This window comes from Herpailurus yagouaroundi, unplaced genomic scaffold (assembly GCF_014898765.1).
Source record: "Herpailurus yagouaroundi ecotype Mexico unplaced genomic scaffold, PumYag 141, whole genome shotgun sequence".
In the NCBI taxonomy this organism is placed as follows: Eukaryota; Metazoa; Chordata; class Mammalia; order Carnivora; family Felidae; genus Herpailurus; species Herpailurus yagouaroundi.
The window spans coordinates 71,096,602-71,119,416 of NW_024412396.1; the positions used below are offsets into that span (position 1 = coordinate 71,096,602).

The 22,815-nt window shown below is 50.8% G+C and overlaps 1 protein-coding gene across 3 annotated transcripts in view; it reads right to left on the minus strand.

The window, feature by feature from the left end:
* The window catches only part of SETD3 (SET domain containing 3, actin N3(tau)-histidine methyltransferase), an 80,749-nt gene that overhangs the window by 42,755 nt on the left and 15,179 nt on the right, over positions 1 to 22,815 (minus strand). For all 3 annotated transcript variants that reach the window (XR_005791175.1, XM_040478202.1, XM_040478203.1), the window contains exons 2-6: positions 21,523 to 21,632; positions 19,378 to 19,470; positions 16,736 to 16,884; positions 14,394 to 14,466; positions 13,852 to 14,108 (exon numbers count right to left, since the gene is read on the minus strand). Coding sequence is in view for 2 of the 3 variants with exons in the window: in XM_040478202.1 (XP_040334136.1) it covers positions 13,852 to 14,108; positions 14,394 to 14,466; positions 16,736 to 16,884; positions 19,378 to 19,470; positions 21,523 to 21,625 (675 nt within the window). In the remaining variant the exon portion in view is untranslated. The remainder of the gene's footprint in view (positions 1 to 13,851; positions 14,109 to 14,393; positions 14,467 to 16,735; positions 16,885 to 19,377; positions 19,471 to 21,522; positions 21,633 to 22,815) is intronic.

Sequence of the window (22,815 nt, forward strand, 5' to 3'; positions counted from 1 at the left end):
ATTGTCCTGTCTTACGATGCTTTAAAACCTAGAGCAACCTCTCCGAGAACACAGTGCCTACCCACACACTGGAGAGAAAACCCAGAATTATGTCCAAAGTGCTGACCCTGCAAACTCAGGCACTGCCTCCTCTCGGCCCCACACAGGAGCGGACTTCCCGCCCAGCAGCTGATGATGGAATTCTTCCCGTGTGACCCCACTCACTGGTCTGGTTACTTGAACAACAAAGGCCAAACCCTGCCTCTGTGGCGCTTCCATTTTAGCGGGGCTCCTGAGAACACCAACTGCTGCTTAAAACACTTCGACAGCTCCTGCTGAAATACAGGTCACATTCACCAAGCAGCTGGTACTCAGGAAGAGTTTATGGGACAAATGACCATCTCCTGTGGTTATAAGGTGCAGCCAGCACGAAGAGTAGAGGAGATACTTCAAGTCGGACCTGAACCTCAGTTCTGGAGTGCCAGAATGATTAAACTCGTAATCATGTATGAACTGAAGACCGAGGACAGACCCACCAGCAAATCGGCCTTGACTTCCTCCCCTGGCAAATGGGAACAGAAGCAAGCAGACCCAGCAGGGCTGTTGTGCGGGTAGCCTGGAGCTGTGCGTCATGCAGATGCCGAGGGCTGCCCCGCCCCCCCCCCCCCCACTTCCAGCCTGTCCCTCCACCTTCCCTTCCCTTCCCCCAGCACCTCACACTCCAGCGCGCCCAGTGGCTAGGCTGCGCCCTTGGCCTTCAACCCGGCAAACTCCTGGCCTGTCTTCAGGGTCAGGTGCCACCCCACCTCTGTGAAGCCTCTCCTGACCCCTCCCTGCCTTCTCCTGCTGTTTCCCTTGCCTCTGGCCCGCCCCCGCCCCCCAACTACTATTCATCAGTGTCCTGACCAGGTTTTCCACCAGGCCAGAAGCTCCTTGAAAGCAGAAACTGCGTCGTGAGCTCCGTATGGCCCAGGAGCACTAACAGGTGCTCCTGCGTCTCGGTGGCACCTGGTAACATGTGACAACTGCCGGAAAGAGAAGGCCCAGATCCGGAGAGACCTCTCGTGGGGGGAGAGGTGGTGCCCGTGCGAGGAGACCGACTTCCCGACAGATCTTCCTCGGCTGTGGAGCGCTGTCCGCGAGTCCCCGCTCCACGGCCACATTTACTGGAAACTTCGTCTGTCACCACTTTGCCCACGGTCAGGTGACGGTGTCAGTATTCAGACCCAGCAGCTAGCTCTACATGGTCTGTCAGGTAAGTCTACTCGCCCACAAACAGGAAGCTGATGTTCTACCGGTTCGAGAAACCAGGGCTACTAATTCCCTTTAGATGAATGACGAGACCACAGAAGAGCAGCGACTTCAGAGCCGATGGTAGCGTTTCTGATGTAAACGCCGCCAAATAAAAACCGGCTTATTAATTTTAAATGACTTCACAGCATTTAAAGAAAAAACACGAGGCTGACACAAAGATTTTAAAACTCATTAGAATCGGTCTTGAAATCCCTGATATATTTAAATTGAAAGCTGCTGTTCTGACAGCTTTCCCTTCGGATATGCTGCTGCGTGTGGGCCCCCATGGTTAAGGTTGGGTGAGCAGTTCCATTAAAACCTTCACTTTCACGGCTTATAATTGCACAATAAAAATTTGCTCCAGGCTTGACTTCTGCATACAAAAGATTTCTGCTTGAAATACACATTCCAAAGGACAAAATAAACCCGTCTGGACAGAAAACTCGGATACAAGGTCACTTCTGGTGTGTCTTCGGCTCAAACGAGTTAAAAGAAGCTAGAAATGTAGGATCAAACATGTCTTTCCTAAGCACAGAAGTTAGAAATAGAGAGAGGGAGGGGGAGAGTCGGTCTAGGGGCGAGGGGGAGAAGGGACATCTAGAACCAGGGTATTCCGTGATCGTCCGTAACGACCTGTCTCCCCACTCCCCACGCCCAGCGTGTCACCAGATGCCATCAATTCTTACCTCTAAATACTTCTCGCGTCCCTCAGGCCTCCCCGCTTCTCAAGTTCTCTTTCAGCAAGCGAGCAAACCCAGGCACGGCGGCGGTGGCCCCCAGCAGGTGAGGACACAAACCCCAAGGCCTGCCGATGGCCCTCAAGCCTGGCTCCTGCCACATCTCTGGCCTCGTGCTCTACCTCCTTCTGTCTCTCCCTACGCCTCTCTGCTGTGCCCTCCACCCCAGCTCCTGTGAACAGGCCTTTCTATTTCATCTTCTTGCCTGTTACACCCAGCGCAGGAAATGTCCTTCACGACATCCCTGAAGGGCGCTCAAGCCCAGCTCCTGCCTAATGACACCAATAGCAAGGCTTGCATTTTAAAAACCCACTTATGGCTGCCAATACCTCAGCCACACCTACAAATCTGTGAGACAGGCTAGGCCATCATTGTGGAAACTGAGGCTCGGGGAGTTGGGGTGACTTGAGCAGGTGTGACATAAACAGACTTGCTAAAGCCAAGCCATCTCGTCTCACATTGGCCTGAGCCACAGGAGCTACAGACCTCGGGGAGATTCATGTGTCAGATTTCTGGGAGCTGGTCCCCACAAATCCACAGTGACTTCCCACCATTCCAGGGCTGTGGCCTCTGCAGGCTCGGGCTGTCTTCTCGGGCCCCTCTGCATATGCCCTGCTCGCCCCCAAAGCCCAGACCTTCTCTGACAGTATTTCCCTCAACCAGACAATTCTGCCTTTCGAGCCACAGCCACCTGACAGCCCCCAGGCACCCTAGAGCTCAGACAGCAGTCACTGCCTCAGTTTACTGGTTTGGTTTTTCAATGTTTCCCGCCAGTTGTGTCCCTCCTATCTCTACCATAAACTTTGAAAAGGCAAGGATCTCATACTACTTTTCTATCTCCTTACAGCACCTACCACTGAACTTGAGACCCAGGCATTCAGTAAAACTCCATTACGATCAACAAGTGTTGCAAATAGGTATTTGACTTACTTAAAAAAAAACTTAACTATTTTTTTTCCTGACAAGAGTCAACGTAAAGATAAACACAGTATCTGTGCTGTTTTCGACTAACATTTAGAATGTTTTCTTTTAAGCTGAAAAGCATAAAGTTGAAGGGAAAACTAGCCAAATCAAAATGCGTGACCGAGCACGGCAACAAAAGAACCCGGCGGGGGGCCTAACGTAACCAGCTCTCCAAAGGTGTAACTCAGATCATCACCGGGCACCCCGCTATAGTCATATGTGAGTCGGGGGGGGGGGGGCCGGACCCCCGGTAACTTCCGGGGGGAAAACCCTCAGCAAGAGCGTCGGGAAGAACACACTGGTCTCAGCTGTCTCCACGCTAACGAGCGGACCGGAGGAGGAGGAATTCACTGGAGTAACACAGACAGCAAATGTGAGGCTCGGCGCGGCGCGGAGGCCCTGGCTGGAGAGACTCACCGGGGAACACGGCGGTGGGGGGGCTACATAAGCAAAGATCCAGTAAGAAGGGGAAGAAAAGGGGCCCAGTGTCTACCAGCAGAGAACCTGAGCCTAGTGGCCAGGAGGCGAGCGTCGGGCGAGGACGATACGAAAACAGAAGCTGACGGTGTTGGGGGGTGTACTTACTTCACACTGCCCAATCTTCCAGGGAAGACAGAAAGTCCTTTTTTTTTTTTTCTTAACAGAGAAAAATACAACCACCCAAAAGTATAAACCAGTTATCTGGAGAGCTGCTAGACTCAATCTGCTAAACGCAGAGGATCTACTAAGCCCTTCCTTCACTGCAAACTTCACCTCTTGGAAGCCAGAGAAAGAAAGCCTAGGAGGACACACACGGCCAGGACGTGCCTCAAGCAGCGTGAGGAATGTGGGGTTGTACTCGGGATCGGCACTTGGCCCGGTAGGGGCAAGACTGCCCGCCAGGGACCTCTGGGCAAACTAGAAAAGGCTGCCGCTGCGAGGATGATGCGGCTCCGCAGGCACACGGCTTGGGGAGAGAAGACAGGCTGAGGTATCGGCCCCTCACCGGCCCCCGGGGGCCCTGGCCACACGCGCCTGACACGTGGAGACCCGCCAAGGCAGGCAAGCGGCTCCCCTGCCCAGCGAGCCCTGCCCGAGACTCCTCTGTGGCGGGCACGGTGCTGACAGCAGTGCCACGCGGCGCCCGGGAGACAGAGGTCCCTCCCCGTGAAGCTCGTGCTCCAGAGGAAGACGCAAATACGAGAGCAAGCGCAGACGGGGACAAGCGCCGTGAGAGAGACCGACAGCATGCTCACCGCGGTGGCTCATTTCACGTGACAGCTTGGCTGGGCCACGGTGCCCAGGTATTTGGTTATGCCGGATGCTTCTGTAAGGCTGTTTCTGGATGAGACTAACATGCAAATCGGCGGACTATGAGTAAAAACGGCAGAGTGCCCTTCCTAACACGGGTGGGCCTCATCCAATCAGCTGACGGCCGGAACAGAACACAGGCTGACTGACCTTCCCCAAGCAAGAGGGAATCCCACAGCCTTTGGACTTGAGCTGCAGCATCGGCTCCTTGCAGGGTCTCCCCCTGCTGGTCCCTCCTGTCAATTCTGGAGTTGCCAGCCTCCATAACTACACGAGCCAGTTCCTCAAAATAAATCTCTTCCTCTACACACGTGCACACTCTACTGGTTCTGTTGTCTTCCTGGAGAGTAGATGACGGATACCAACAGTGGCCGTGCGGCGGCTGCGTCCCAAATCATTCCGATCGTCAGGAAATCACACACAGCACAGTCCTGCAGGGCAGGAATGGAGCCTGGGAGGGTAACGTCAACCCACAAGCGTGGTCACAACGTGTTCACTCCCCTGGGCACTTATCCCAGGTCAGAAACACGAGCAAGTCCCGTCTTCCAGCACGCAGAAGAGAAAGCCCCAAAATCCTGTCCCAGAGGTTAGGGAATTTACAAATATAGACCTTGGGGGGCTGGGAAGAAAAAGCAGCTTTCAAGAAAGATTTTTTTTTTTTTTTTTTTTTTTTTTTGAGGCTTGTTTTTAAACTTGGGCGGATTTCACGAAGTTCTACTGATCCAACTAGTGGGAAGAGCCAGGGCTGGTAAAGCGGGCTGGTGAGGGAAGGACAGGGCTGCAGTGACAGAGGGAAGTAGGACAGCCCCTAGGGTGGGGTGCACTGAGGCCTCAATCCGGGTTCGCCATCAGCAGGTCCGGCCAGCTTTCTCACTCCCAGCCTGCCTCCTCCCCTGGAAAATGGCACGATGCCCAGCTATGGGGGAACAATGAGGACTGGGGGAGCCTCGCCAAGCCCCGTGGCCCACCACTGGCACACAGCAGTGTGGGCTCGATGAACACCACCTTAAGAGCGAGGCCCTGTCTCTAACCTCTCAGGCTTTAACCTCTCCAGGCACGAATTTAACCACAGTGACCTGGGCCTGGTATCGGGGGAGTGTGTCCTAAACCTAGCCTGGTTAATTCTGTCTCAGATTCTTACGGGAAGACAGTAGCTCCTGAGAAGAACAGGAGAGAAAGTTCTCTTCCCGGTGCTTGACACACAGCAGGCAACGCCACAAATGCTGATTCTCCCTCCTTCTGGAGTCCACCAGGGATGGGTATGTAAGGTCCTGCCTGTGGCTCTGTCTGCCTTACCCGTGCAGGTGCCTCTATGAACACGCTGATGCCTGGGTGACGTGTCAAGTAGGAGACAGGGACAATCCACGTGCTTCCTTTGTTGGATGCCTGTTCCTAACCGATTAGCAACTGTGAAAGATCTCCGAAGGGGCCCAGAGTCAGGCAAGCAGATGAGAAAGGGGAGGGAGGCTGTGGTTCCAGAGGAGGGCTGCCAGTGAGAAGTGTCAGTGGGGACAGGCAAGGGCAGGACAGGATGACACTAGCACACAGGGCAGATGGGGGATGCCAAATTTGTACCCGAGAACTTCTACAGGAGGACGCGGGGCCTGGGGCTGCCACGCCTCCTCCTGAACAGACACAGCATGAAATGCTCCCAGCGACAAGACAGGAACGTCCTCCCCAATTAGAACCATGAGCAGAGAGAAAAGCACTGCATTTCTCAAGTTCCCCAAAGGCTGCTGAAACTCAAGCTGGAAAAAACAGGAAACAAGGACCACTGGATTCTGGAAGGTGCGGTCCACGTCTACCTGCACTGCTCTAACGGTATGCAAAACAAGTGAACACAGGTAAAAACAAATTGGATTTTTAAATGATTTAGATTTGCAGCCTCTATTTATGAAAATGATGAAAATGTTTAATACGGATAATTTACAAAACAGAAACCTTACATGAGGAACGCAATAAGGACAACACTCTTGCACACGTGACACAAATTATTCGTGGTCAAGGTCAGCCAAGGTCAGCTATTGGGAACCAGCAAGGATACAGGTCAGGACGTTTCAGCAAGACAGCTAGAGGCTCTAAGAAAGACTATAACGGCACTGGAAAGTCTCCAGAGATGATGCAAACCTGGACGGATTTCCTAAGCTCCAGTGTTTTCACATTTTTTAATATCTTTAAAAAACGAATTCGTAAAGGGGCATCTGGGTTGCTCTGTTGGCTGAGCGTCCGACTTCAGCTCAGGTCATGATCTTACGGTTCATGAGTTCGAGCCCCGCGTTGGGCTCTGTTCCCCTCTCTCTGTGCTCCTCCCCTGCTCATGCTCTCTTTCTCTCTCTCAAAAATAAACAAACATTATGAATAAATAAATTAAACAAACACTGAATCGGTCAAGACAACAATAAAGAAAGGACCGCCAGCTTCCTCACAGCTTGCAGGGAAAGCCGTGGGCAGAGGTGTCGGTTCCTCTGAGAGTGAGCATCTCCCACCTCTCTGTACAGCGTGAGGCGGGCAGGGCAGGAGGGGCATTTCTTTCCACAGCTGGAAAAAACTGCCAGCAGGTGAGCCCTGTGTAGGCCCCACATGGGCCTGACCAGCAGGGGCCTCGAAATCAGCAGGCCTTACTCAGCTTTCTGTAAAATAGCCCAAGGGAGATTTTAAACAAGACTGCTCTGCCCTTAAAAACAGACCACTTCTAGGGCACCTGGGTGGCTCAGTCAGTTAACCATCCAACTTCAGCTCAGGTCATGATCTCGCGGTTTGCAAATTCAAGCCCCACGTCGGGCTCTGCACAGACTGCAAAGCCTGCTTCAGATCCTGCCTCCCCTACTCTCTGCCCCCCCCCTCAAAATTAAATTCACATAAAAAAATAAACAACTGCTTCTTTGTTCCAAAATTAAGACCAGAAACTTCAGAGATCCAAGGACATGGGCGTGGGGCTAGCAGATCTGCTCCGACCCCAGCCCAGGGTGTAGGGCCCTCAGCATCCAGCCAGCTGCCCCACATCTGGATTCTCCACCTGCAAAGGGAGAGTGACCAGCCACCTCCCAGGTAACTGGAAGGACAACAGCCCCGGAGGGGAAAGCAGGTGAGACCAGCTGGGCTCGGGGTTTCCTGCCATGTGTTCAGGAGCCACTCGGCCCGGCCCCACCTCTGTCCTGCCTCCCCAGACCAGTCCCACAAGGCACACGGCACAGAAACCACCTACCTGAAGGGAAAAGGCCCCAGCCAACTCACATGAGCACCCTGCGAACGGAAATCATCCTCTCCCTCCGTGTCCCATGGCCTCTACCCAGTCTGTTACCATGGCAGCCAAGGAATAAATATGGACTCGCTGCTCCCGCCTCTGACACCTCCAAACCTGTCAAACGGCCCCCTCTGTTCCCACCATCACCTCTGACTCGCTTCCTTCCCTCTTCACTTCTGCAGCTATCCACGCGGGTGGCTTCGCCACGAAGGCGGCTAAGGACAAAAACGTCCCATCTGGCACACGTTAGCCTCCGAGGAAAATCACGTACGTGGGAACGAGGTCAGGAGGACGGTATCCAGGAAGCAGCGTCTGTCCGTCCATCCGCGGCCACACTTTCAACTTTGCGCTTTGCATGCAACTTTTCTGTAAGCGTGAAAGTTCATTCATTTTGACAACATTAGAAAACAAAACATTTAGAAAGAAAAGTCGTTTAAATCCCCAGGGAGCCCAGTCCCCATCCAGTGCGCCAGCTCCCACACCAGAGAGACACGTTCATTAGCTGAAAAATGGAACAATCGAGAGGACACGCGGGTTCAAAACAAAAGCCGGGGCAGCGACTCCAAGGTCAGGAGGCGGCGGACGGGCCCGTGAAGGAAGGCTCGTACACAGGTTTCCAGGCGGAGGGGCAGGACCGACGGTGGGGGAAGCGGACCACGCAGAGCCCCGCATCGCCTGCGAGCCCCAAGCTGTGCACGACCCGGGAAGCGCCAGCTCACAGCCTCGGCCTCCAGAGGACACGCTTCCAGGAACCCACGTGCGTGTGCTCCCTCACCACGCTGCTCAAGCACATGCATCCACACCGAGGTCTGCAAGCAGCTCTGTGCGCTGACAGATGTCACCCGAGCGTCTCTGGACATCGGGGTCCTCAGAGTAAACTACTGCTCACTCCACTCAGACGCTCCTCCCCGACGGCCCCGTGTGGGATCCGCTTCCAAGCGTAGAGGAGAGCTTTAGGAGAACACGGGCTACGCCTGTCTGGCAACTCACACCTCGTGCAATTCTCGTGTGCCTCCGTCAGAGACAAGGTAGAACCGTGAGCAACGGGAGAAGCAACTGTGTGTGTTTTAGCCACAAGAGCCACGAGAGGCCAAGAACCGAATGGGACGTCTTCCTCTGCCGCTTGGTGGGCTCTGTTTCCTGCCAGGTCGTGAGGAGGACTGCTAGAATCTTCTGCCACTGCGGCCCCCGGTGAGGTAGGGGAAGCAGGCTATTCAAGGGAGAGAGCCAACTTAAGACTGCCTGACTCCGTCCCGAGGCCTTAAGGCCGACACAGGGGAAGCTTGCTGCACCGAAGTACAGTTCGTGGCAGTTAGCACACACGGGAGTCTCTCCATCTCCATCCCTGCCCCTGAGCCGCTCAAACTGGTCTACACAAAAGACAAGACCCAGGTGAGGTGGGACAAATCGCACAGGTTAGGGGATCGATGGAAAACAGTCATTTTATAGATAAAACCTCTATTCTATTAAACCCTCCACAGTTGCATCTCCTTGAACGAACACCGTATCTGAGCTCGGCAACACAGGAAAACGTGGGGGTCCCGAGACAGCAACCTTAGGAGAAGCTGGCACCCCGCACTGCGGTGCCGGGTCCATTGGATGGGATCGCCAATTAAACCAACTCTTCATTCAGAGCATCTGTTCGGTTCTTCTTCACTGGCATGGGTCAGCAACACATGTGGACGATCGTTCATCTGTGTTAAGTCCGGCAGATCGGATAGGCTCTCTTCACCTTCACACAATTACACTGCGTCAGAGCTGGTTGTAAGCCAAACCCTCCCTTTCCAGTGATTTCTATCACAAAACCGGTCCCATAGTTCCATGCAGAAATCTCAACTTGGAGCCGAACTCTGGAAAGCCCCGGTCTGCTGGGTGTATTCTTATAGGTTTAAAACCTCTGCAACAGTTTTGGGGCGCCTGGGTGGCTCACTCGGGTAAGTGTCTGACTTGGGCTCAGGTCACCATCTCGTGATTTTGTGGCTGGGCACTGACAGTGCGGGGCCCGCTTGGGATTCTCTCTCTCCCTCTCTCTCTGCCCCTTCCCAACTTGTGCACATGCTCGCTCGCTCTCTCTCTCTCTCAAGATAAATAAGCTTTAAAATAAAAAAAAATCATAAAAATAAGCTTCAAAATAAATAAAAACCCTGCAATGGCTTAAAATCCCAAGTTCTGCCTTCTACCACTAATCTTCTCTTCTTCACTGGTCCCCGTTTCACAAACTGACAGAAATTTCACCAGTGCTCAGGGGTGTCAATCCACACAAGCCCCTTCCGGTGTCTGGCTGAGCCACGGGTCCTACCTTAGCTCCCTGAGGCTGGGTAGACATTTCTCAACCACCGAGCTGCAGTGGTAAGGCCTCACCAGCAGGCCTCCCACCTTCACACAAGGTCTGCTCTCACAACTCCTGGAGTCTGAGGCTTCTGGTTACACACTACCACCTGCTGAACACCTAAAGAAAACCCTGTGTGCTGAACATCTCATCTCAAGAATACGATGTAAGTATAATGTAAAAAAACCTAGAAAACCCAAACCCCGACTCTGCAGAGGAGAACCAGCAGAGGCTCAGAAAGACTTCTGAACAAACCCTGTTAAAGCAAGTTAAAGACAGAAAGTAATCTGAACAACTGGTCGCTGTGAAAAACCCTTGACCGAGAAAATACGCTGCGAGAAAAGAGCATGGGAAGTTATTTTTCTGACTTTTAGTCAACAACAACCAAGGAGACAGAGAGACAAACACTAAAATAAAAATTGCAATAGAGAAATCTACCTAAAAGAATTTATAATTACCAGAAGTCAGTACCAGTGCTGCTTTTCTTTCAGAATTAACATCCTAGAGCCTGAAGCAAGACATGCTACTGAAGCGACTGTCAACACTTTTCTGGGCCCTTCCCCCCAGGGACCGGGGGTCATCAGCAGAGACACACAGGACCATGTCATGCCTGCACTCACGCCGCTGGTGCACCCGGAGACAGCGGCCAAGAACTGTGGCCTGCAGACCTTCAAGCCAGCGGTCAGCTCAGAAGAAAAATAACGAGTTTCAGTGTCAATGCCCAGCCGCAGGAAAATAACTTTAAGTGGGAAGCCATAACTAAAACCTGCAAACCAGGTTCTGGAAAATCTGGACACCCTCAATCGGTACACGAGCGTTTGTGATATAGAACATATCGAAACATGTATGTTCTATATCTATATGTTCTATAGAACATATAGAAACATACGTTTCTCTGGGAAGAGGGTTCTCCCATGACCCAGAAAAGGTTAAGAGCCACAGTGCCCAACAAAACAAAACCAAGGACACGTCACTGTAACAGAAATGTTAACAACGGTGGGGCGCCTCGGTGGCTCAGTCGGTTAAGCGACCGACTTCGGGCTCAGGTCATGATCTCGAGGTCTGTGAGTTTGAGCCCCACGTCGGGCTGTGTGCTGACAGCACAGAGCCTGGGGGCCTGTTTCGGATTCTGTGTCTCCTCCTCTCTCTGCCCCTCCCCTGCTCATGCTGTGTCTCTCTCTCAAAAACAAACATTAAAAAAAAAAAATGTTAACAATGAACTGATGTAACACACTCCTCGCTCCCTCTCCCTGAGTGCCAACGCACTGATGAAGTGATCTCCTAAAACGGAGCAAAAGCCCCACACCTGACCCTGGAACAGCAGGAGGAAGACACACGGTTTGCCGCTGGGGTGAGAAAACCCGACCTAACAAAATCACGGCAGTCCAACATGAGCGTGTGTGTTTCCTGTGGATCCCGAAGACTGCCGTGAGCAGCGAGAACCTTCTACAACCAGAAAAGCGGCTAGACTCGCGGCGTCACTTTTTAAAAGACAGCTACGCAAACACCCTCCGCCCCGCAGCTGGACCCTCCCGGCTGTCACAGCGGCTCGCCCCCCTTTCACGCCGCCTGTGCTATTCCAACCAGCACTGAAGGAAAACCACTCGCTGGGAACTGTCCCACCAAATCGCATCGGGATGCAGTTCCACTTTGTGGTGACTCCCTTCTACTGTCTGGTTTACTAACGTGAAGTGAGTGTCCCGCGACTGACCGCGGGGTCGGGAGGACAGTGTTCGCCACACGCGAAGCCGTCCTCCTCCCGCTTGGAACAGGCACACGCGGCAGCCCGGAGGGTCCCAGGACAAACTGGGCCGTTTTCCTGTGGCGCCAGCCTGACTCGACGGTACGTCACTTAACACGGGTTTTAAACTGGAGCCAACACACAGACGTCTGGGTCAACTGTTAGTGTTTCACAACGAGAAAGCACAGTCATCAACAATGACGACAAAAGCATGAGACTCCGAAGCTCAATTTTGAGCTTGCAATGGGTCACTGTGAGTGCAGTCCCTGGTCTTGAGGGAATACTCATATCCGTGGCCGCTAGGGCTGCTTCGGACAGAAGGTTAAGAAGAACTAACAGAAGGAACGGCAGGCAGGTGTGGGGGAGAAGCAATTTAGAACAATAAAAAACGGAAACAACTGAGCGACGCGGCCTGAAGGAACGAGATGCAAAATAGACACAAATGGAGGGAGAATTTCTGCAGCCAACGCTGCTGGGTCAAGGGCCGCACACAGATCAGCGCGTGTGGTTGGTTCCGCAACCCTGCAGTCGGGCGCGGCACTATCCTGTTTTACAGATGAGGAAACAGGAGCACAGACACACGCCCCAAAGAGCACCGCCCCGGAGCACACCTCCCCGATTAGCACGCTGCACCGGATGCGGGGGCTTCAACCGAGATGTCCTTGGTGCTCCCCCCAGACGAGACTGTGCTCCTAAGGCCTCAGGCACCGAGGCCCGGCGCCGCACGCGTGCTCTGGCAGAAGCCCGACCTCGGCTGGCTGACACCAGTTACCCTGAGAAACAGGACTCATGCTTCTATCCTACAGATGCAGAAACAAAGAGGGGCAAAGCACCTATGGCTGACCCCCAAACGATGCAGGCGATGGGGTGCTGACCCTCACCCAGGCGAAAATCGACACAGAACTTTTGACTCCCCCCGAAACTGAACCGCTAACAGCCTACGGTTGACAGGAAGTCCCACTGATAAGAACAGGTGATTAACATATATTTTGCAGGTTACATATTATTTGTACATATATAAATATACGTGTATGTATACACACATACATACGTACATACACACACACACACACACACACACACACACACAGCGTTGTCACAATAAAGCTGGAGCAAAGGAAACGTTACGAACAGAATCCTGAGAGAAAATACAGACACAACACCGTGCTGTATTTATCAAAAAGAACTGTGTATGAGTGGACCCACGCCGTTCAAACTGTGCTGTTCAAAGGCTCGCTGTATCTCCAAAGTATATTTAAATAGCAAGTGAGATACGGAATCTGGGTTTCAGCTCAAGTTCATCTCACTAAAAAGCTGGAGCTGTTTCTGTTCAGGCAGGCCCCAGGCATCCAGTCATTAGTCAGGAATGATGGTGAACTCTGGTATCATGTAGGTACTTGAGATGCTTTGTTCTATATATAAACACAAAGGAGGATTTCTCGACCGTAGCACTACTGACATTTGGGGTCAGAAAAGTCCTTGTTTGGGGGCTGCCCTCGTACAACATAGGAAGTTGAGCGGCATCCCCACTGGCCACGTATCGGGTACTGCGGCCCAGGGGCTAATTCTTAAGCTACAGACAAAGGGGAAACTTGGGGCCAGAGTCACTCCCTCGTCTCAGCTCCAGAGGGAACCACGACACCGACTCTGACCTGTCGGACGGCCGTTCGACGGGAAACGAAAGATAACGCCAGCCGAAATGCCAAAACTAAGAAAGGAGTAACCAGGCGTAATTCAAATGTTCACAACCTTACACACGTTTTTATAGAACGCTTTCACTTAGAACTAATTAAAATTAATATAATATATGGCACACTTTGAAAGACACCAAAAACTCAGCTTTATGAATTAGTAAATTAACTGCCACTATGATTTAGTAAAATACATGTGAACATATACATGGAGAACCCACAAAGAGCCTTTCCTTTTCTGGGAAAATTGACACACGGAGCAGCTTTTCGTATTAGATACATTTTAAAGCTTCTCCAGTTCCACTGTAACCTTTCCTTTTCAGAAAAGTTTGGTGACTTTCCTGATTCAGGAACAAGCACTGCTTATATCCACACCGGCCACTGATGAAGTCAGATCCACTCAAACCGTACTTCAGTGATATTCTGAACAAAGAGAGACAGTGGACTAGAATCGCAACGCCTTTTAACTTAAAACGCGCAACGTTTAAGCATCCGTAATAAAATGTGAAGTAAACACTTCTGCTATCGATTTCCCTTTCCTTCTCACTCTTCAACGTACATTTAAGCGGTAACCAGCCACTCACCTGGATGACCTTATAGAAGTAGGCGTACTGCCGGGCTGTGTTCTTATACTGGCTGAAGACATCATGGATGGCTTGTGTGGACTGAAGGTCCCGAACTTCATCCTCTTCAAAGTAGAGAGGAGTGTCATATTCGCTGGGGAGGGTCTGAATGTAGGGCTGCCAGAAAGAGTTAGGGTCGGCTCGCTCACACAGCAGATGAAAGGCCAGTGTGATATTTCCCATAGCTTGAAGAATCCGGTCTTGAGAATATAAGGGCCCTGAATTAACCCAGACGTTAACAGCGTTAAGTTCCACAAAGTGCCTTAAAAGGTATTCATTCAAAATATATATTCAAGGTACAGAAATAACCGGAAAGCCTTGTAATATTTAAGTTAACATGCACCTTTCTTCCGAAGATTAAAAGCATGGAAAACAGTATGAATTTGGTGGACTATTTCGCTAGTTTGAGAAAACATCCAAATATGGTGCTTAGAACTACAAAATAAAATCTCGTATTTTTATCGTTTGTACTTTGCCTTGAACGAGTCAGAAATTATTCTCACCCAACACTGAATTTTTAGCAGATTCAACGGTCATTAGTAATTTTCGTGGAACCCACAAAAATAATTCTTCTGCCTAGGAGGAAAAAAAATAAGAAAATCATAGAATCATCAAAACATGTAACAATCGTCAGCCCAAACTTCATCTATGGTCAGAAACCCAATTACCCAGGAAATACTATTGAAGGCTGCATATTAGCACTTCATCTTTAATCATCAAATATATTTTTAAATGTAAGCATTTATGGTGCAAACAAACAGAAGCAGGGTTTAAAATCCTACTTCCAACAGAAACACTGACTATACATACCGAGAAAACAAATAAAAAATGGGACTTTCAACTTTACAGCAAACATAGCGATTTGGGGTGGTGCACAAAACTCTTAATTCTTTGCTGTACTTTTAAGTTCTAAAAACAAAACAAAATTTCTCTCTCCAACAAAAACTTGACTCTGTCAATATGAATTGTTCTTGCCATTGAATTTCTGAGGCCAGAGTAACATTCCTTTCTCTGCATGCTTGTCTTTAAGAAGCACAATGAGGGGCGCCTGGGTGGCTCAGTCAATGTAGCATCTGACTTCAGTTCAGGTCATGATCTATCTCACAGTTCGTTGGGTCAAGCCCTGCGTCGGGCTCTGTGCTGACAGCTCAGTCTGGAGCCTGCTTCGGATTCTGTGTCTCCCTCTTTCTCTGCCCCTACCCTGCTCACGCTCCATCTCTCTCTCTCTCAAAAATGAATGTTAAAAAAAAAAAAATAATAATAATAATAATAATAATAAAGCACAATGATAACCAGCAAACACACAAGTCCCTAAGACATGTTTTGGTTTACTGAATTTCTTCTCCAAAGTGTTACCTCATCCTTTGCCAACACGTGAGGTCTCTTTTTGGTACGTTCTGCATACGTATCTATGTTGCTTAAAACGTGCACATAGCAGTGCCCTGACTGTGGTAATGACATGGGTGTATGCTTATGCCCAACCCATCAAAATGTAAGCATTAGATACATGCAGTTTTTTTAATCAATTAGACCTCAATAAAACTTAAAAAAATGCACACAGTGAAAACAGACCACAGCTGAGATACTCGGGGTGGCATCTATACAAACGATGCTTCTCCTCTGATACAAGAGAAGACCGTGTGACACCCTGGTTACTAGGGGCCTCCTCCCAATGTCAACCATTTAACTATGTTTCCGTGTGTCTCCTTCCTTACCATAGATTATAAGCATCATGAAGGAAGAGACCTTGGGATTTTTTTTTTTTTCCCTTTGGAAGGCTGGTATGATAACAGCAAGGGAGGATTCACATACTACACATTTAATAGTGTCAAATAAACCAATCTACGTTGTATCACTGTATCAATGAAAGGCTAAGTACAACTTGACCAAAAATGTTGCCTGAGGTTTGAGGGGCCCGAATAAGTAACAGTCACTTCCTCCATGCACGTTCTGAACCCACTGAGAGAGACACAAGACTACAACAGATGGTCACCCAAAATATCACCTACTGAATCCCAGAATTAGACAGACTCCCCCACCTAGTTCCAGGCAGAACTGGAGCCCCACGGGCCTCCCCACGTGCCGCCTGCCCCTGTAAAGCTTATAGAGTGGAGAGAGCACAGCGGAAGGGATGCACGTGGGCAAGCAGCTCCCACCAAGAAAGAGGCCACGGCCAGCTCCTTCGCCCCAAGTCATCAGATTAAGCTATGCCTCCTGAGAGAGGCGAGTGAGGGGCAGAGAGAGGCTGGGAATGTTGGGGTGCAGCTGCCGCCTTCATCTGGAAAGAATGACCCAGAGCAGAGGAAAAGCATTTGTCCCTTTGAGCAGATTGTACTGCCCTTCCTCCTTCCCGTTCAGCTCTGGCCGTGAGGCTTCAGCAGGTGGCACCACCAAGCACTCAGTCACCTTCGCCAGAAAACCAGTAAGCACCCAACACTGCCCGCCCTCTGCCCCACAGCCACTCTATCGTAGGCCCTGTGGGCTCCCCCTCCTAACCAACCTGAGCCCACATCCTTCCGTTCAAGTCTCGAATCCTTTGAGGCTTGTTCTGTGACCTCCTAACAGAGGCTCTGAAACATGAACTGACTTGCCCCAGGTCACTGGTTAGCAGCGCGGCTCCCAGGGAGGACGGACAGGAAGGGGCTGCCTCGAACACGGGCAAGGCTCTTCCAGGCCCCCGGTCAGCCTGGAGACCCCGCAGCAGGTCACAGAGTGCTGGCTGCAGGCTGCCTGTTCGCCTAAGAGGTCAGGGCAAGCCCAGACACCTGACTGCACGTCCCGTCCCCGCACGGCAGCACAATCCAAGCACACGGAGGGCCCCCCGGACGAAGGGATCAAAACTCACCTTGATGTCTCTTGTTGCTCTCAAACCAAAGCCCTCTTCTTTGAAGTTGACCATTTCAAAACCCTCGACAGAGGCTCCATTTTCAGAGGCCCACTTCATTAGGTCGGGAAAGTAATCTTCTCTTTTTCCATCAAAAGTAACAGACAGACCTGTATCAATTCCATGTGTTAGAAAACAAGAGCCACGTTTAGGATCTATGGTTTTTCCTTCTGCTCTCGGAAACGAAAAAAACACACACTGGAAATAGTGATAACGCTCCAACCTTGAAATCAAAACTCATCACCAGAGACAGGTGGTCACCACACCTACAGAGGTGACCATTTTGTAATGTACGGAATATCCAATCCCTATGTCATACGCCTGACACTAATACAATATCACGTCAGTTATGCTTTAGTGAAAAACTTTAAAAAGAAAAGCTTAATAAGTAGACAAATTGGCTTAAAATTTTTTAAGTACAGAAATTGGAAAAGGCGGAATTCATACAATGTTCTCTGATTACAGCACAATCAAATTGGAAATCAACAAAAGGAAAAGATCTCGAAAATCCCCATATAGTTGGAAGTTAAATGGGACACTTCTAAATAACACACGGGCAAAAGGAGAAATCGCAAGGAAAGAAAAACAGAACAAACCTAATCGCCGAACAGTCCCAGTACATAACCTAACCAGTGACAAAGAGGCGCGTTACGCCCCTTGACCCCTGGCGGTTACAGGGATGCGCTTGCTGTCACAGGACTGCTGACTGAGGAGCTGCAGGAGGCGAGGCACTGGCAGGGGGCGCAGGGGCTTCACCACCTCAGTCGTAAGAGCAGTCCCCCCAACCCGAGTGCAGCGTGCCAGGTCTCATCCGCAGCTTTGCTTTAGCAAAATCCCCAGGGAGACAGAAATCGGCAGCCGGCACGGGCACAGGAGGCGCGTGCAGGGCTGGGCGCTACAGGCCTGGTCCTCAGAACGCAGGACCAGACGGTCTTGCACAATTCTGTCCAATGATCTGCATGAGGTGGACCGTACGTATCACCGCAAATAAAACAAATGTAACACCGTGTTTCTAAAAATTCAAGTGGCCTGATACCATTTATGCAAATTTTGAAGATACCACTTACGACCATGTATTTTTATGGGGTTATGCGTGAAGTGGAAAAATATTCTCAGCAAAGACCAACTCCAGAGGGCAAGAAGGGAAGGCGACAGAAGCATGGGGCTTCAGCTCTGACTGCAGCGTGTATTTCTCAAAAACAATGAAAACAAAACACAGGATGGAGGGAGGGACAGGGTCAGACCAGCAGGTGGCAAGGAGGGGGAACCCGGCTTGGGGGACTGATCCAGTCTGGGTGGGAGATTCTTCGGCGTTGTTGTGTTATTTTCTGGCCTTTTCAGCATGTTTGAAATATTCAAAGACCTGAAGAGCCATGCTTTTTTCCAAAGCCGGGAAGAACCACTATTTGATGAATAAAGGGAGAGCAACGGGAGCTCCGAAAACATCAGGAGCAAGGCGCGGAGTCCAGCCCAGGCGCCCGGAGTCACGTCACCGGGACACGGTCAATGGTCCCCTGGGTCTGTGAAGCAGGACGGCCGGGGGCCGTGCCGCACCACAGTGGACACGCAGGAGACTCGACTGTGTACGGACGCTCTTAGACAGAAGTCCCTCTTCGCCGAGAACTCAGAATGCTCTCACCTTCGTGTCAGTCGTAGTTAGCAGATTCTGCTGACAACAGACACTCAGGACGTACAAAACTTGTTCAGCTATCCACTGGGTGAACTGGGATCAGCACAGTCTACCACTTGGTGCAAATAAACACATTATAAAGGAACCTGTCACCATCCGGGGCCCGAGACCATCTAACCTAAAGCCCGGAGGTTCGCGGAATTACACAGACCAGCAATAAAACTACCACTACGGAGAGCAAATAAAAAAACAAACCCTCTTGTGATTCACCTTCAGGGCAATGTACAAAAACGGGGTCTAAGAAGGTTCTTCTCACCCTTTAAAATGCAGGCTCCTTGTGTTTTTCCCTGCTACCTCCCATGTGGCCCTACATACCAATCTTTTATTTTTTGTGCTTTATAGAACTAAGACAATAGGCATATTGAATAGGCTTTTTCAAACTGACACTTGGCCCTGTCGCCGGCCTGGCTGAGAATCATTAAGACACCTGCTGAACACACCCTGTAAAAACACTGCTTTGGATATACAACTTCGCCTCTTATTTAACCAAGATTTGTTTGAGTTCATTGTTTGACTTCGATTAGTGCGTATTTGTGTGTTGATCACTCATGGCATTGTGTACCGACCTCAAACCCTAAAGGAAACACACTACAGAAAAACAAACGGCTCTCAACAGAGATTTCATAAAATACAGACAAACAAAAGTCGTGTCATCTTAGCCCCTGCATACGAACACTTTTCCCCTAGAGCCGAACATTCTCACTCCTTCCAAAGGCGGCAGCCACACCTCAGAAATGGGACAGGTCCTGGGACAGCTGCCCAGCGCATCTCTCCCTAACTCCGGGCCCCTTCGCAGTGACCTTCTGCAGGCAGGAATGACGCCGGGTCCTTCACTGCCCTCATAAGCTTTCTGACCTGTGCCAAGTCCCTCCATGATTTTATTCAAATACAATTACCGTTCTAGAAAATGTACCTTTTTGTTTTTTCCGTATTTTCTCGACAAGAGACCGGATCTGCACGTACTCCTCCCATTCCTTCCCCGGGCCGGGTGCGGGGCTACTGCACCCTGGAACACAAACGTCACGGCACTCAAACACTGTTTGCTTTCAACTTACCGGTCAGGCTTCAGCACAAAGAAGATTTGGGTTTTGCTGCCACTGCTGCTTTACTTTTAATTTTTTTTTTAAGTTTATTCATTTATTTTGAGAGACAACTGAGAGAGAGGCAGAGAGGGAGAGCAGGGGAGGGGCAAAGGGTGGGGGAGGGAGAGAGAGAATCCCAAGCAGGCTCCATGCTGCCAGTGCAGAACCCAACGTGGGGCTCAAACCCATTAACTGTGAGATCGTGACCTGAGCTGAAACCAAGAGCTGGACACTTAACTGACACCCACGTGTCCCTACCATTTTTTTAAAGTAGGCGTCATGCCCACCGTGAGGCTCGAACTCACGTCCTCGAGGTCAAGAGTCGCACACTCCCCCCAACTGAGCCAGTCAGGCACCCCCCTGCTGGTTCACTTTTAAAGGACAAAGGTACCACAGCCACGATGATAAACGTGACAGGTATAAATCAGGCGTACTTTTCAAAGCATATAAACCCTCTGAAACCATCCACATGCTTATTAACCTGGGGCCCCGAACCTAAGTGTGAGCACTGAATTTGCACTGACGGATGGTCCCCAGAATACACCTGTACGTGGGGAAATCTAAAAAGCTAGGCTATGACGCAAAGCATTTCCCTTTCCCTAAAAACTCTTCTAGGGGATTAAAAAAAAAAAAAAAAAAAAAGGCAACCTTAAAAGTCAACGTTTCTTTCTAGTTAAGCCCTAGAACAGTGGCTGTCTGAAGGAACCAGTTAAATCGGACATAAGGACAATTACTCAACAAACATTTCACACCCGTGTGTAAGGCTCTATATTAAGCACGCTCTGGAGGAGTCACAAAAGACACAGCACAGTCGCTGCTGAAAAGGAAGCTGAGACTCTGCTGGAGGGGCCAGAAGCGAAAGGCAGCACTCAGACCGGTGCCGGGCGTTTCTGGAGGCTGTGCTCTGGGCACCCGGCCTGTCAGCGAGCTCTTTCCTCTTCAAACAACTGTAGGAGTTTAAAGGGAGCGCACTCTTCCCACGGCCACCCTCGTCTTCTGAGGAAAGAGTGTCTGTGGTAAATAACACCACCCAGCCCTAACCACGTGGACTCCTAACTCTTACGGCTAACCAGTCACTCTTCCATCGGCAAACACCGACGGAGGCCCCGGAATACAAGACGGGGCCTGTCCACAAGCTGCCCGCCGTCCGGTGGGGGACAAAGGAGGCAACGGGTCAGCACATCAGGGCTCTGCGGGGGCCCACGCTGTCCACAGGAGCACCCAGGGTGGGACCTGACCCGACTCGCTTGCTACCTGCTGCTGGCAAAGGAGAGACAGTTAAGCGTGCATTTGGGGTTTGGCCTGTCACATAATCTGAACATACAAGGAAAAGGAGGCAAACGTAGGTAGTTAATACAGGGACCCCAGCCAAGTTTGAAACCTACATAGCACCAATTTAAATTCACAGTGAAAAAAGGAATTTACCAATTTATACTAACTTACTGAAGCAAGTACAGGCACTTGATAGATACTTAATGTCCTTGAACCAAGAAATCGGAAAACTATGACCAAATCCCTAAAACTAAAGGGGAGCCATTCTGACGAGGGAGCAGAGCTCCAACGGTTTGCTCTCCGGGAGGCCCGCTGCACTCGCCTCGCACTGCTGTGGACCCCGAGGCTCACGGGGCTTACGCGGCCTGTCCACGGTGGTCGAGCTGGTCCCTGCCCACCGGGACCCAGGGGAGCCCCTGTTGTGGGCGGCCGCGCTAGAGAAGCTGCAGGTACACGGTTTCACCAGGGCCTCATTCCTCCCTACCCGCTGTCAATATCCCAGGTTTATGACAGCAGGGGAGAGTGGGGGTCAGAGCAGTTCCAAAAGTTGCCCAGCTCACGTGGCTAATAAGCCAGGATTTGAACCCCAGCCTGTCCCACTTCCCGCCTCGCCAGCCCAGAGACTGACCCGTGTGGCCTGAGCATGCAGAGCAGAGAAGCCTCGCAGCCCCGCGTGAGGGCGGGGAGGCCTGGGGGGAACTTACTCTGTAACAGCTCACTGGTCAGGTTCAAGGTTTCCTTCGGCGACACGCTTGCTGTGGCACCGGTGCCCGATTTCTGCGTTTTCACTCGACTCTTCTTACCCATTTTCTGACTACAGAGAAGAGAGAGAAAAGGCAAAATGCATTACGTTTCCAAAGAATCAAATCAAATAACGAAACACGGCACAGCAGCGGCTTAGCCTCGAGATGCTAACATTTTACTTCATGTGCGTCATATCCTCAAGTTTCCTTCCAGAAAAAGAGATGTGTGACAAGTATGAGTATTTGGAGGCTCTCAAACAAACAAACAAACGAAAAAATCGCTTTACTTTCTGGAAGAAAAGTTCCTTCCTTTTCACCTACAAAAACCATAGTAGAAGCAAATGTTACTCCGGAACTTTTTCAAGTGACACAGATTTTACCGTGCACGCTCCAATGCTTACCCCCTGACACTACACAGAGAAAGATTTTGTATCCACACGTGTAACACGAACCACCATACGGGCGCAAAAACCTATATTCTCTCCCACTTTGCTTTAGAAGAATCATCGCCCGTTGGCAGCAACTGTATCATGAGCAGTAGATTACGGACAAATGCTGAAGACATTTGAGAGCTCAAAGACGCTTCGGAGAGGTACTCTAACGCTGCCATTCTGTCTCGCTGGAGAAGTCAAGCCCAGGGTTTCATCCCAGGAAAGCGACGGCAGCCCCCCGCTGGAACAAGGTCTCCCCGCGCCTCCCCCCACGAGCCTGGTAGCCTCTCACAGGTAGGAAACGTGACAACAGTCCACAGCAGGTGACACAGTGGGACACAAAAGCACCAACAGCATGCCGGGCACAGACTGTGAGAGGATGCTCGTCTGAAAACGCTTTAAATTTTTTTTTAATGTGTATTTTTGAGAGAGAGAGAGAGAGAGAGAGAGAGAGACAGAGCATGAGTGGGGGAGAAGCAGAGAGAGAGGGAGACACAGAATCTGAAGCAGGCTCTAGGCTCTGAGCTGTCAGCACAGAGCCCGGTGTGGGGCTCGAACCCACAAGCTGTGAGATCATGAAGTCGGACGCTTACCTGACTAAGCCACCCAGGCGCCCCTGAAAACGCTTTATAACAAGGAGCCTCAAGATGTGCCTTGAAGAAAGTAAGGGATTGGGATGGGTGGGGCAATCCCAGGCAAGGGCAGGAATGAGGGAAGTAGAGGGGGCCCCGGGGGGGGGAACATGCCTGGCTGGAGAGGTGGCTCCCTGTGATCTTAGCACCCGGGGGGGGGGGGGGGGGGGGGGGGGGGGGGGGGGGGGGGG